General features: G+C 43.6%; 1 protein-coding gene across 1 annotated transcript in view; it reads right to left on the bottom strand.

The window, feature by feature from the left end:
• Positions 1-1,178: 1,178 nt before the first annotated feature.
• LOC115145835 (programmed cell death protein 4-like) overlaps positions 1,179-14,320 on the bottom strand; it is a 28,444-nt gene continuing 15,302 nt past the window's right edge. The window contains exons 6-12 of the mRNA XM_029687386.2: positions 14,073-14,294; positions 13,687-13,784; positions 12,689-12,803; positions 8,020-8,127; positions 4,147-4,257; positions 3,575-3,714; positions 1,179-2,884 (exon numbers count right to left, since the gene is read on the bottom strand). Coding sequence (XP_029543246.1) covers positions 2,833-2,884; positions 3,575-3,714; positions 4,147-4,257; positions 8,020-8,127; positions 12,689-12,803; positions 13,687-13,784; positions 14,073-14,294 — 846 coding nt within the window. The 3' untranslated portion in view covers positions 1,179-2,832. The remainder of the gene's footprint in view (positions 2,885-3,574; positions 3,715-4,146; positions 4,258-8,019; positions 8,128-12,688; positions 12,804-13,686; positions 13,785-14,072; positions 14,295-14,320) is intronic.

Genomic DNA, 14,320 nt, shown 5'->3' with positions numbered 1-14,320 from the left:
ACATTCAATCTAATCTATGCACACCATTTCATCAGTAGTTGACTATGACATTTGGGACTATGTCATCCTAAATGGTGTGCACTAAACCAGAATATGCAGATAAAGTCAAATGTTTGTATTCGAATTGGGCCAGGTTGTACAATGCATTATAGTGTTGATCATTGTTTTTCATTCAAGCCTATCAATTTGCTATCCAACCTCAGGAGGCTGAAGAAATTCGGCTTGTCACCAAAAGCACTCACAAACTTCTACAGATGCACAATCGAGAGCATCCTGGCGGGCTGTATCACCGCCTGGTACGGCAATTGCTCCGCCCTCAACCGTAAGGCTCTCCAGAGGGTAGTGAGGTCTGCACAACGCATCACCGGGGGCAAACTACCTGCCCTCCAGGACACCTACACCACCCGATGTTACAGGAAGGCCATAAAGATCATCAAGGACATCAACCACCCGAACCACTGCCTGTTCACCCCGCTATCATCCAGAAGGCGAGGTCAGTACAGGTGCATCAAAGCTGGGACCGAGAGACTGAAAAACAGCTTCTATCTCAAGGCCATCAGACTGTTAAACAGCAATCACTAACATTGAGTGGCTGCTGCCAACACACTGTCATTGACACTGACCCAACTCCAGCCACTTTAATAATGGGAATTGATGGGAAATGTAAATATATCACTAGCCACTTTAAACAATGCTACCTTATATAATGTTACTTACCCTACACTATTCATCTCATATGCATATGTATATACTGTACTCTAGATCATCGACTGCATTCTTATGTCACTAGCCACTTTAACTATGCCACTTTGTCTACATACTCATCTCATATGTATATACTGTACTCTATACCATCTACTGTATGCTGCTCTGTACCATCACTCATTCATATATCCTTATGTACATATTCCTTATCCCCTTACACTGTGTATAAGACAGTAGTTTTGGAATTGTTAGTTAGATTACTTGTTGGTTATCACTGCATTGTCGGAACTAGAAGCACAAGCATTTCGCTACACTCGCATTAACATCTGCTAACCATGTGTATGTGACAAATAAAATTTGATTTGATTTGATCCAGTATGGAAAGAGCATTTATTTGACTGTCATATGCCTAGCAATAGCATGTAACATGTAATAGGAACTGGTTATACAAAAATGTCCAAAGAATATTACACTGAAGAGAAATATGGAATTTTATTGAAATGATTGTATAATGAATTGCATGAGGAAAGGAGTTGGAAACCATAAACTGTAGTTGGGTGTGATTGTATATGTAACAACTGTATCTGCTATGAACTTTTCAAAACAAAACGCTGTAAAATAAGTGAAATGGATAATGGCAATCAGGAACGGGTGGTTCAGAGCTGATGACTAGGAGTAAACGCTGACGTCAGGCGCCTCCTCTCAGCCCTAGGTGGCGATGACCACTCACTTCTAGCTCATTCTTAAAGCCAATCCCAAACCAGTTTATGTAAACAAAACAGGGGTGATGACACTCAACCTCACTAGTTTTGTTACATAAAAAAAAAAAAAAAAAATCTGTTAACCCCCATCCAGAACCCTCACATGTCGATAGTTTATTACTTTACATATTGGTCAAAGGCAGGAAAAATCAATTGCATTCTCATACGAGACCCTAGCTCAGCGAGAAGACTTGTTTCCTTCACACTCTCCTAGGGCCAGACCTGGGTTCAAATGCATTTTCAATTACTTTATTGAGCATTTGATGTAGCCTGCCTGGAGTGCCTGAAAAGGTAGGGGGACTTAATTCATTGGTTTCATTGTGCCAGACAAGTCTAATCAAGCACAAAGTATTTGATAAACCTTTTTAAACCCAGGTCTGCCTAAAACAGATTGTACAGGTTCCACTAGATGACATGTAACAGTTGGAGTATGAGAATGAAACATCACAATACAGACACAAAAGCCTCCAGGGTGTTCCAGTTTCTGTCAACAGCTCAGCGAAAGGAAGAGGGGTTCTAGAGACCCTGCGTATTTGTACTGTATATTCAGAGAGACGCTAAACCTCCCATTCTGACACTCAATTAGTGCACTAGAAGGGAGAGGCCTTCCACTAAGGGGAAGGCAGGAAGGTCCTGATCTGGGCTCTAGTTATAAACCCGACAGGCTTTTATGACTGCTGCTGTGCTGATAACAGTTTAAGAACCCTGCCTGTGGAGTGGACAGATAAATAACTCAACTGACTGAGCAAAATCACCATCAAAAATTAAAGAACCATATAACTTTGTCTTTGTTTAATTACAGAAACCTTTGGGCAAACAAATGCAGAGGTCCATGTCATTCCAAAGAGTGATTCAGTTCATAAAGAGCTTGCGATGCAGTATGCTGATGACGAGTTGTCTTTGTTTTTTTTATTCATTTTTATGAGCGTTATACATGCAAAGCGAAAAGAAAATTAGAGAGTCACCGGTGTAGCAACAAACAAAAAAAGCCCAAATAACCCGTGCCCAGCACAAGACAATACATAATCCCTTTTCCACTTTCCATTGACCCTTAACCCCAGTTTAAGTGACTCCATTTGACCCCCCCCCCCCCCTTATCCAGGGCCTTGACTCACTCAAAGAACCGATTGAAAAGAATGATCACCAAACCCAGAATTTAAAAAAAAAATCTTACAAAAATGACCGAAAAAGTTAAAAAATAAAGTAAAAGATTGCCCCGTCTCCTCGGTCCTCCTTCACCTGATGTCAGCGTTGGTGTGTGGGTGGTGATAACGAAGGGCTGGAGATAAAGCAGGGGAGTCTGACCGCGAGCCTGCCCAGCCTCAGGCCTGCGGCTTGAGGGGCGCCGAGCACACCCTCCTCCACACTAGTTCTTGATCAGGCCCCCGTCTCCCTCACTCACAAACCGCTTCCGCCCCTGGTGGACAGACAGAACAGGCAATTCAGTACTTCAGGCTACCAATGAGTTGAGGATATGAGTCCTCAGCCTTACAATGAAAAACACTTGGGGCCTAGTGAACAGCTATATACATAAAGAAATTAACATACTCATATTGAGTGGGTTTACATGTACGCTAATAACTTGATATTACTCAGACTATGGCATTATTAATGTAAACACTTCCCTTAATTGAAGTAAGGTCATAAAGTATGCATACTCTGATTTGTCTAGTTTTATCAAAAACATGACTTTACTATAAAGCCCCTCCAGGATTTGGCAGAGACTGATATTTGCAGGTAAAAATGCTTTATTTTGACGCAGCAATTCTGACTTCTTGCATGACAAAGTGCAATAATTCTGTCCAATTTGTCAAAATGCACTGAAGAGGTTAAAGGTTCGTTGACGTGTGGCTTGATTGAATCATTATGCAGTAAATGTGCGTTGATTGGTTGAAATCACGAGCCCTATTTTTGTATTGTGGTGATGGGTCAATGCTTTTAGTTTCATGCCGAAATCGTGCAGTGACAGGTCAAATTTGCAAGCCCTCACGCATATAATATGCAAGGAATTGTTGATTTTCGCAAAAATAAATGCGACCGCAGAATCAGGAACTGACTATACCCAAGAGACAAAATGAGAGTTTGCACCACTCTACACTGGGACTGACCTGGAGGGACAGGAGTCTCTCAACTGTTTGGTGATAACAGACTCCTGGTAGCAGAGGTCCGTAAAGGACTCCATGATGGAGTGGGCGTGGGGCACGTCCAGGTTGATCTCCGGCAGCTCGTCGTACACACGCTGGAAGCCCTGGATGTTACAACAACTCAGAGTAAGCAAGTCCTACAGTCAAAGAACACTTCCCATCATAAGAGATGATTGAATTCTGTCACTTGAGTTTGTCGGGTAACTAATATGCCTTGACAGTGACTCGAGAGAATATCACAATATATACTGTGGCTATAGTTAGAGAGGATATGGCCAAATACTGTAGCTATATCAGCAACAGTAAATATGCCTTGACTGAGTTGTTAGATGGGTCTACAGACGGGTTTAAATCCACAAGGTCTGACGTTGACAATTAATACTCGTCTAACATGAGTCATGCTATGTTAATAGTGCTGGAAAATAACAACCTGCAGTCATATCACTGGAAATAGTTTTTAGAAGTTGGAAGTTATTGTTTTGTGCTAGTGCTACCAGTGAATTTAGTGCTACTTTCTGGTGCGTACGGGGACGTACCCGGTTCATCTGGTCCACTGTGACGAGGCCAATCTTCCAGAAGGCCTGGAGGAGCTTACACATCATCTTGACGGCCGTGTCCCCCTTGGACTCCAGCACCATGACAACAGCCTGGTGTCCATCCAGGAGAGGAAGAAAATGCATTGGACTTCATGCTAATGTCTATGAACAGGATGTTCATGTACAAAATGATTGTAAAATGTGTCTCCCAAATGGCACCCTATTCCCTATATAGTGCACTACCTTTGTCCAGCGCACTATAAAGGGAATAAGGTGCCATTTGGAACACCGGTTATGTCATGCACACAGTGTCTTAACTATTCCATTATGTGCATTGACAGCTTGACCAAGATGAGACTGAAGAGTGGAGAAAGAATTATTTGACACAATAAAATGTGCTGTTAATTTTGCTATTTTCAGACCAGACTATTTTCAGAGAGGTTTCAATCCCTTATTTAACCACATTGGGGCAGCATTGCGTTAATTCACCACCGTGAATGGATTTGGCATGAAATATTTTGAGTAACTGATAACATTTGCATTTAATTAGTATCTAGGATGTTGGTGGGAAAATGTTTGGTAATGATTTGCAAGATAACATGTCAGACAAACAATTAATCAAACTTTCTTTACAGCAGCATGGACCATAAACATTAAGGTAACACACTACCGTTTAAAAGTTTAGCGTCACTCAGAAATGTCCTTGTTTTTGAAAGAAAAGCACAATTTGTCCATTAAAATAACATCAAACTGATCTGAAATACAGTGTAGACATTGTTAATGTTGTAAATGACTATTGTAGCTGAAAACGGCTGATTCTTTAAATGAAATATCTACATAGGCGTACAAAGGCCCATTATCAGCATCCATCACTCCTGTGTTCCAATGGCACGTTGTGTTAGCTAATCCAAGTTTATCATTTCAAAAGGCTATTTGATCATTAGAAAACCCTTTTGCAATTACGTTACCACAGCTGAAAATTGTGTTCTGCTTAAAGAAGCAATAAAACTAGCCTTTTTTAGACTCGTTCAGTATCTGAAGCGTCAGCATTTGTGGGTTCGGTTACAGTCACAAATCGTCCAGAAACAAACAACTTTCTTCCGACACTCGTCAGTAATTCTTGTTCTGAGAAACTATGGCTATTCCATGTGAGAATTTGCCAGGAAACACAAGACCTCGTACAACGCTGTGTTCTACTCCCTTCACAGAACAGCACAAAGTCTCTAAGCAGAATAGAGAGAGTGGGTGCACAACTGAGCAAGAAGACAAGCACATTAAAGTCTAGTTTGAGAAACAGACATCAAACAATTCCTCAACTGGCAGCTTCGTTAAATAGTACCCGCAAAACACCAGTCTCGACGTCAACAGTGAAGAGGCGACTCCAGGATGCTGGCCTTCTGGGCAGAGTTCCTCTGTCCAGTGTCTGTGTTCTTTTGCCCATCTTAATCTTTTCTTGAGAATGCCGTTTTACGGGTACTATTTAATGAAGCTGCCAGTTGAGGACTTGTGAGGCGTCTGTTTCTCAAACTAGACACTAATGTACTTGTCCTCTTGCTCAGTTGTGCACCGGAACCTCACATTCCTGTCTATTCTGGTTAGAGCCAGTTTGCGCTGCACTGTGAAGGGAGTAGTACACAGCGTTGTATGAGATCTTCAGTTTCTTGGCAAATTCTCACATGGAATAGCCTTAGTTTCTCAGAACAAGAATAGACTGACGAGTTTCAGAAGAAAGTTATTTGTTTCTGGCCCTTTTGAGCCTGTAATCGAACCCACAAATGCGGATGCTCCAGATACTCAACTAGTCTAAAGAAGGACAGTTTTATTGCTTCTTAAATCCGAACAAAAGTTTTCAGCAGCGCTAACATAATTGCAAAAGGGTTTTCTAATGATCAATTCGCCGTTTAAAATAATCAATTCGGATTAGCTAACACAACGTGCCATTGGAACACAGGAGTGATGGTTGCTGATCATTGGCCTCTGTACGCCTATGTAGATATTCCATAAACTTTTTTAAAAACGGTTTCCAGCTACAATAGTCATTTACAACATTAACAATGTCTACACTGCATTCCTGATTTTATGTTATTTTAAAATGGACAAAAAAAAAAAAGCTTTTCTTTCAAAAACACGGAAGTTTCTAGTTGACAACACATTTTTGAATGGTAGCGCAAGTCAAACCAATCGTCACGACGCGCCCTTTTTGGGTGAGGATCATAGCCCCCTCTCCCTCCCACCACAGGTTTATGACGGTCATAAATACCTAAAATTCTTTTCCCCACTTGGCCAAAATGAAGGTTGAGAATCCCTTTGTTCCCACAGAAATATTTTTCAGTATGGTATACCTTCAAGGTCGAATAATGTAACAACATTTCCGTATTCAAACCACTTGAAATGGTTGGTGGATGGTTGGTGGTCAAGTTTGTTTAATTTGGTGAATCTCATGAAGGACATGAAACACTCTTTTTGGGTGTGTACACTTTAATTATGGGGTTTGCATCTGAATGTTGTATAAAATATGAAACTATTTGAGAAGATGTAATGCAATTTTAGCCTTCTAAACGAGATATGAAAACAATTAAGGTTTTAACTAGTCAGTGGCCACGCCCCCGTGAGCAGACATTATACCCAAACATCATGGAATCGCCCCCCAAGGCAAGTGCTTCTAAAGGACTCCCGACCAAATTTACATTAGATCAGAAAACACAGAGCTGTCGCTACATGTTGAAATGGTTGGCGATTTAAATAGTCAAGATAACGCCGGGACAGTGTACCCACGTTGAAATGGCTACTACTCGAGACCAAAACACACCGGGTGGTTCAAATTTCAACTCTACCGAAGGACAAGACCAGAGAACGTGGAGAGCATTCCCACACTGTAGATTTCTTAGCCATTTCAATCTAAAGAACAATTATTCAGGCTACAACTGTTTGAGTACTTTAGTCTGGTAAACGCAACCGGTCGAACAGTACTCTGACGTATCCATTATAACAAGCTACAACTCCGAAAGACTGATCTCTGGTGGACCAACCAGAGACTTTGTTGACAATCTATCCAGCAGACAGACCGGCAATCGCAGAGGGGGACAACAAAGGCATACACTCGTAAATTTGTAAATTGCCATTTTCAAATGAGCAGTTGTTCAAAAAGTATAAGCATTTCCAGGAGTGTAGCGTATGTATGGGGTCCACTGAATTTCCCGCTCTGGAGCTGGCCACACCCCTTTCCTTTGTCTACCAAGCCGTCATATGGGCTTAGTCCACTAGGGACTTTTCAGTGTATCATGTCAGTAACCAATGCATAACTAATTGTGTGTTTATGGAATTCTGTGATTGATTAGTTAGTAAATAAATCATTAAGCCAATTTGTAAATTGCTGATTCATGTTAGGGTTTGTGACATTCAAGAATGAGACTGAGGTAACAATATATTAATAGAACACTAAAATCGACAAGAAAATAGCTGAAGCGTTATAGTCGGGAAATTGAAACTCTAAAAAAACTTTCCCATGGTGCCCAAACTTCCTAGTGAAATACTGTTCCGTGATTGTTTAATCATGGAATAATTACAGAGAATTGATTTGATAAATATAAGTCTTCACATTTTAATGACAGTAAACACAACCACACTATAGTCTTATCAATACTGAAAAGGCAAGTAAGATTACACCATATGTTGCCACTATTGAAAGTACAGTAGAGCCATCAATGATCTGCTATCAATATCCTTATGTGCTGACAACAAAGGCCATATTCAGTATGGAGTAACTCCATGTAGTTGTCCAATAAAATATGTTTGCTTTCTGTTGCAAAACATTTTGATACAGTGTGTCCTTTTAAAAACAGGACACAAAGCGCTTTCGGTATTTTTCTTTACCTCATAGACAAGCTCGTGGTGGAAGTGAGGGACTTCTAGGTCACGCAGACAGCGTTCCGCCTCCTTCACCTCTCCCGATACAAGGTACTCCTTCAGCAGCAAGTTCATCTGAAACGCATATCAATAAAGTATGAATCAATCAAATTCTCCATCATACCATCATTCACCGCCCATGGATAAAACACTGCCCAATACAGATGTTACCAGTAAGGTTTCAAACCTCAACGTATCCCACTGAGCTAAAGCCTATGTCCAATAGATAAAAGATGCATCTTATCTATAGTTTCAGACATTTCTCAGCAGTGACTACCGGACATTGTTTATTTGGTAGTGCAAGATTTTTCCTGTTTAATACAGGAAGTCATGAATCGGGGGGAGGACACCCAAGCGATCACTGGCTGGACACGTTGGTCATTGAGCATCGTGATTGACTATTTGCTCAAACAATGTCTGCTTTGTGTGTGTAGTACTCAACCCTCATGTTTCTGTTCAGTTATGAACCGTGAGTGCAACTGCAATTCCGAAAACCCTTGGTGACTCGGGCTTACCCCAAATTTTGGGGGCGATAAGAAATGTTGGTCGACCAACAGCCTGTTGAGCATATAGCAACAAAAAAAAAAGAAAAAAAAAGTTGCTGTGTACAAGACACCTGTCTAATTATCGCCTGTCTGACTAGACTAATCTATTGTAGAGGCAGTGGGGATGGCACAGTCCATCAGACATGTGCTACTGAAATTGTATACGATTATAATACATAAGGACAATGGTGCAACACTAATATTATGTTATATATTTTCTCCTGCTTTAGATAGAGGTCACTGCCTTATACATACCTACACGTAGACTACAGTCACAAGACACAAGCCTCCTTATTGTACCTAGAACTTCTAAGCAAACAGCTGGAGACAGGGCTTTCCATTTTTATGGAATGGTCTGTCTATTCATGTGAGAGACGCAGACTCAGTTTCTGAAGACTCATCTCTTCAGTAGGTCCTATGATTGTGTGTCGTCTGGCCCAGGAGTGCAAAGGTGAACGGAAAGGCACTGGAGCGACAAACCGCCTTTGCTGTCTCTGCCTGGCCGGCTCCCCCGGGATTCTCTGCATCGGACCCTATTATGGGGGCTGGGTCACTGGCTTACGAGTGCTCTTCCATGCCGTCCCTAGGAGGGGTGCGTCACTTGAGTGGGTAGAGTCACTGACATGATCTTCATGTCCAGTTTTGCACCCCCTCGGGGTCGTGTGGTGGAGGAGCTCTTCGTCGGCTATTGTCAGCCTTGTCTAGCACGTTGGTTGTCTGATATCCCTCTAGTGGTGTGGGAGCTGTGTATAGGGGGTGGGGCGATATCCTGCCTGGTTGGCCCTGGTTATCTATGCAGCCTCCAGTATCTATGCTGCAATAGTCTGTGCCGGGGGGGATAGGGTCAGTGTTTTATCTGGTGTAATTCTCCGGTCTCTTCTTCTAATTCGCTCTCTCCCTCCCATCCCGGAGGACCTGAGCTCTAGGACCATGCCTCAGAACTACCTGGCCTGATGACTCCTGGCTGTCCCCAGTCCACCTGGTTGTGCTGTTGCTCCAGTTTCAACTGTTCTGCCTGCGGCTATGGAACGCTGACCAGTTCACCGGACGCGCTACCTTGTCCCGGACGTACGGTTTTCAATTCTCCCTCTCCTGCAGTCTAGACCTCAATGCTCAGCTATGAAAAGCCAACTGACATTTAGCCCTGAGATACTGACCTGTTGCACCCTCTACAAACCCTGTGATTATTATTATTATTTGACCCCTGCTGGTCACCTATGAACATCTTGAAGGCCATGTTCTCTTATAATCTCTACCCGGGATACCGCCAGAAGATGCCTGGCCACCCCTCAGAGCCTGGTTTCTGCCTTTCTTGGGAGTTTTTCCTAGCCCCCGTGCTTCTACATCAGCATGGTTTGCCGTTTTAGTCTGTATTTCTGTATAAGCACTTTGACATCTGCTGATATAAAAAGGGCTTTATAAATACATTTGATTCATTATTTGAAACGCAATCAAGCATTTGTGTTTTAAAATAACAAAACGACCCTTGAATAATAAGCGTAAACAATCCTAAAACAAATGATTTCAGCAACAGAAACTTTGTCAGAAATGGCTGTAATTATTTTGTCGGTTCAGCAACATGGACAGCGCGATAAACACTTGATGTTCTGTGGTGGTCGCTGCAGCAGGGAGGAGAGAGAGACAATGGGGCAGTCTTTTTTCCCCCACTTCTCTTTTTTCTGCGCCGCAAGTCTGAGCCCGGTACAATAAAATCACTTGTGGTCAGACTCCCTCTAGTTATCCGTGTGTCATTTAATCAAAACAGTGCACTTAAAGCATCAGACAAGCTCCGTGCATATAGTACATTTGAATACAACACAGGATGTGTCTATACATTTTAACCAATAGATTGGTCAAAAGAACAGAGACTCAGTCAACCAAGGTTGTTGTTTTTTGTTGTCGGGGACTGCTTCTGTTTCTACAGCCCAAGCTGTAAACAATCTCCTATGGAATGCACTGGCAGGAGAGAAGCCCTAGCACCCCCCAAACAACCCTTAGCTGGAGCAGGCACACTGCCGACTACCCCTCTCTATGGTGAAGCAGTGAAATGGGGGCAGGGTTCCAGTGGTTGCCACCACTGGGGGGTGGGGGGGGGGGGGTTAACTGGTGCGCGATCTCACTGACGAGTGTGTGATGACCCTAGCGTGACCAGGGCTTCACCCCTGAGCAGTGAGCACGGTACTGCCAAACCATACCAATCCAGTCCTCTGGCAGACAGTGTTTAAGTGGTGGGGGAGATAATAGGCAGCCTTCCTAAAGCCCAGATTAAGAGAAGCGAGACAGACGGGCTGTGTCCCGAATGGCACCCTGATTCTATTCCTATTAAAGTGTACTACTTATTGGCTCTGGTTAAAAGTAGTGCACTATTGAGGAAATAGGGTGCCATTTGGGACAAAGCAAGATGCTCTGGAGGACTCCACTAGTCTCCTAGTCACTCCCAGCACTGACTTATCAGTCGTATTCGGGTTGTGTGTGCGATGGTACAGTATTCAATCAACCCTAGCTTAATGTTTGTGCAGTCGTCACCGGCAGCTTTGTTGACAAAAGATACTGCCCACTGTGCACACACACACACCCCTGTATTCAATTCTGATCACTATGCACGGCCAAAAGCACTATATAACAGTAACAGCAGGGGAATAAGGGCACTTGTCTGACTCTTACACGCATATCCCTGTATGAGCCGGTTCTTGGAGCATGTTGTCAAATCACACCCTGAAAGGGTTATTTCCAGGTCTTGTGAAAGAACACTCCAGGGAACCTCACCACAGTACTAAATGCATATGTGAAAACGCCCTAGGGGGATACTGCTATTCAAATTGCTCTCAATACCCATACGGACTTCAAATGTAGTCTCTGGCAGAGTGATTTGATCAAACCCAGAGGCTAAATCTGCTTCCCTAATGACCCTATGAAGTAACACTACTTTTGACCAGGACCCATTGTGCTCTGGTCATAAGTAGTGCAGTATACAGGCGATAAGGTGCCATTTGGGACGCATCCTAGGAGCTCCTGTTCTGGCAGGCTGTGTGGGCCGTGCCCTCTGTAGCCCAGTGTAGACACACTCGATCAGGGCCCGAGGCCCAACAAGGACAGGCAGGAAGTCAAACCTGGTCGGGAGTCTGCAGGCTAGAGACTAACGTACGTTGGGTTACACAATACTCTTGCTCTGCTACATCGACACATGCATGTGTGCAACCCGTGCACACTCACACGCGAGGGTGCCAAATGATCCATTTAGTTCAGGGAGCAAAGACTCTTGACCACTCTAGAATATACAAATGCACAAACACACACACGACTTGAAAACCTGCACTCAGGTGTGTGTGTGCGTCCCTGTGCATCTGTTTACGTACATACATGCACGCATGTGTCCCTATGCCTGTGTCCCTGTAAGTGTGAGCATCAGCCTCTTTGTTCCAGGCTTTGCAGTCAGAGCCAAGCTCTGAGGGACACCGTTGTGCTGACACCAGCCTGGCAGGGCTCCCTACGGCTCTTTTCCCAGCATGAAGTTCTCTCCACCTTGTTGTGTTCACATACCACACGAGTACAGATCCAGACCACCAGGCAGGTTATGTCCCAAATGGCACCCTATTTAGTACACTACTTTATAGGGTGCCATTTGGGAAACAACCAGACAGAGCCCATCTCTCTGCACTGAGAGTCTGGGTTCAGGTGGAGGGAACAAAAAGGTCATCTCCACTGTGTGTAAATACAGTTGGCCCACAATGGAAGGCTGCAGAGAAATATAACAAAGCTCTCCTTTGATTGGTTGTGCATGTTTCTAGCTCTGATAGATGGGTGTTAGCTGAATATAGGTTTTGTTGAATTGCCATTCAGACCTGGGTTCAAATAATATTAACAGAACCCAGGCCTGTTGCCATTTATCCATATTTTGTTCTCATTAGGTGTCTCCTGTCACTTCCAACAAGGCATCACATTTCATGCATGCAGAGAGAGAACATCCGGAATGGGAGGTTGCTTGTATACCTGGAATGTTTTGATGAGTCACACAATGATACAACACTGGCATGTGATGATTGGCTGGCGGGGTGCCAGGTCCCGCCTACTTGGCAGAGACTGCCTCTTACCTCTTTGACGAGGTGTTTGACAGGTCTGAGGCCGCCGCCCACACCCCACACGTTGTCTAGCCGCACCATCTCCCTCTTCATGGAGAGGAGCACCGCCGCGCGGTCCAACGCAGCTCTGTGGGGAAGGGAATAACCGCAACGGTCATGATCGCAACCGTGACCACAACCACAGAGAGTTGCAATGAGAAAAGGGGAATGTGTCAAGTCACTGCTAGATATTGTACATGGTCACATGAATTCACAACAAAATTACTTTCTGAATAAAGTTGCCTAGTAAGACAGGGTATGTAAATATATATATATATTTTAAAAAAGGAATCAGCAGGTTAACTACAAAATGGACTTTCCCCAACTCATCAGAATAAATATAACAGTATAATTTGCATTGGAATTCACATTCTCAGGTTGGAGTAGTATATCTTTCCACAATAAAAAAATGGGAGATTCCAAACATTAGGTGAAATCAAATAAGGGTCCGTCATCAGTTCTGGAGGGGGATCATTCAGTTGCTTGGAGAATGACTACGCTTCCATGGTGAGAAGGCGCAAACATTTACCCTGGCCCTTCATCAGGCGGTTGTTAAGTGCTTAACTGACAACATCAGCAACAGAGATATGTAACCACTTCAGGCTGCTTTGATGTGAAGTGGGCTTTCCCACCATGTTCCTTGTTGGCAACAGATCCAAGATCAGTTTCTTCCTTAATCCTTAGAGAATACTGATTGTGAGCAAAACTGACAGGGGCAACCTCATCTGAATTCTCCTCACCCTAAATGACCAACATGAACTAATTCTCCCTGCCTTCTGCACATGATTCCTATCAGTGTCTAAATGTTGCTGTCCATTTGTCTGTGCCAGTCTGTTGTTTGTCTGAAGCACTACTTCACTACTTTAGCCCTAAAAAAAAAGTATTCTAAGGACTGAAAAAGTTGTTTGAATTTAAATCACCCCTCCACCAATCAACGCCCATCTTTTTTTATTATCCTAACCCTTGCTCACCTAGCGTGGTCACAGTCCACCTTGCCTTTGTAGCGGTCCAGGAATGCCATAGGTAGAGCGTGGTCGGCGATGGCTCGGGCAATAAACTGTCCCAGCATCTGGTGAGTTGGAGAGAATTAAAAAGTCAAACTAGAGTAGATGATCCGTTATTCTCTTTAAATTAGAGGGTTGCGTTTAAAGCAGCATGACAAATTATAATTTGTCTGAAAGAAAAATGTACAATGATTGCATACCAAATGGCACCCTATTTATTCCTTATATAGTACACTACTTCAGACCAGAGAGCCATGGTCCCTTGTCAAAAGTAGTGTACTAAATAGGGAATAAAGTGCCATTTGTGATGTAGCCCAAGTATTTTTCTAACAAGTCCTTCCCCCATCCAGTACCTGTGGAGCCTCTGGCGTGTCCAGCATAAGGTCGGGCAGCTCTTTGAGGATCTTGTCGAAGGCGCGGGCCATGTCGGACTCCGAGAGCTCCTTGCCGACCAGGTCACGGAGCAGCCTGGAGGTGAGCTCCCGGTGGCTGGCCTTGCCCTCCAAAGACAGAGACACAGCCAGGCTGGAGAACTCGTACTTGTGGTGGCCCAGGTTCAGCTCCCTCAGCAGCATCTGGGAGTGGAAGAGGGGGTGGGGTG

Source organism: Oncorhynchus nerka, linkage group LG18, assembly GCF_034236695.1.
Source record: "Oncorhynchus nerka isolate Pitt River linkage group LG18, Oner_Uvic_2.0, whole genome shotgun sequence".
In the NCBI taxonomy this organism is placed as follows: Eukaryota; Metazoa; Chordata; class Actinopteri; order Salmoniformes; family Salmonidae; genus Oncorhynchus; species Oncorhynchus nerka.
The sequence above is the reverse complement of the archived record's forward strand: the minus strand, read 5'-3'. Positions and strand labels throughout refer to the sequence as shown.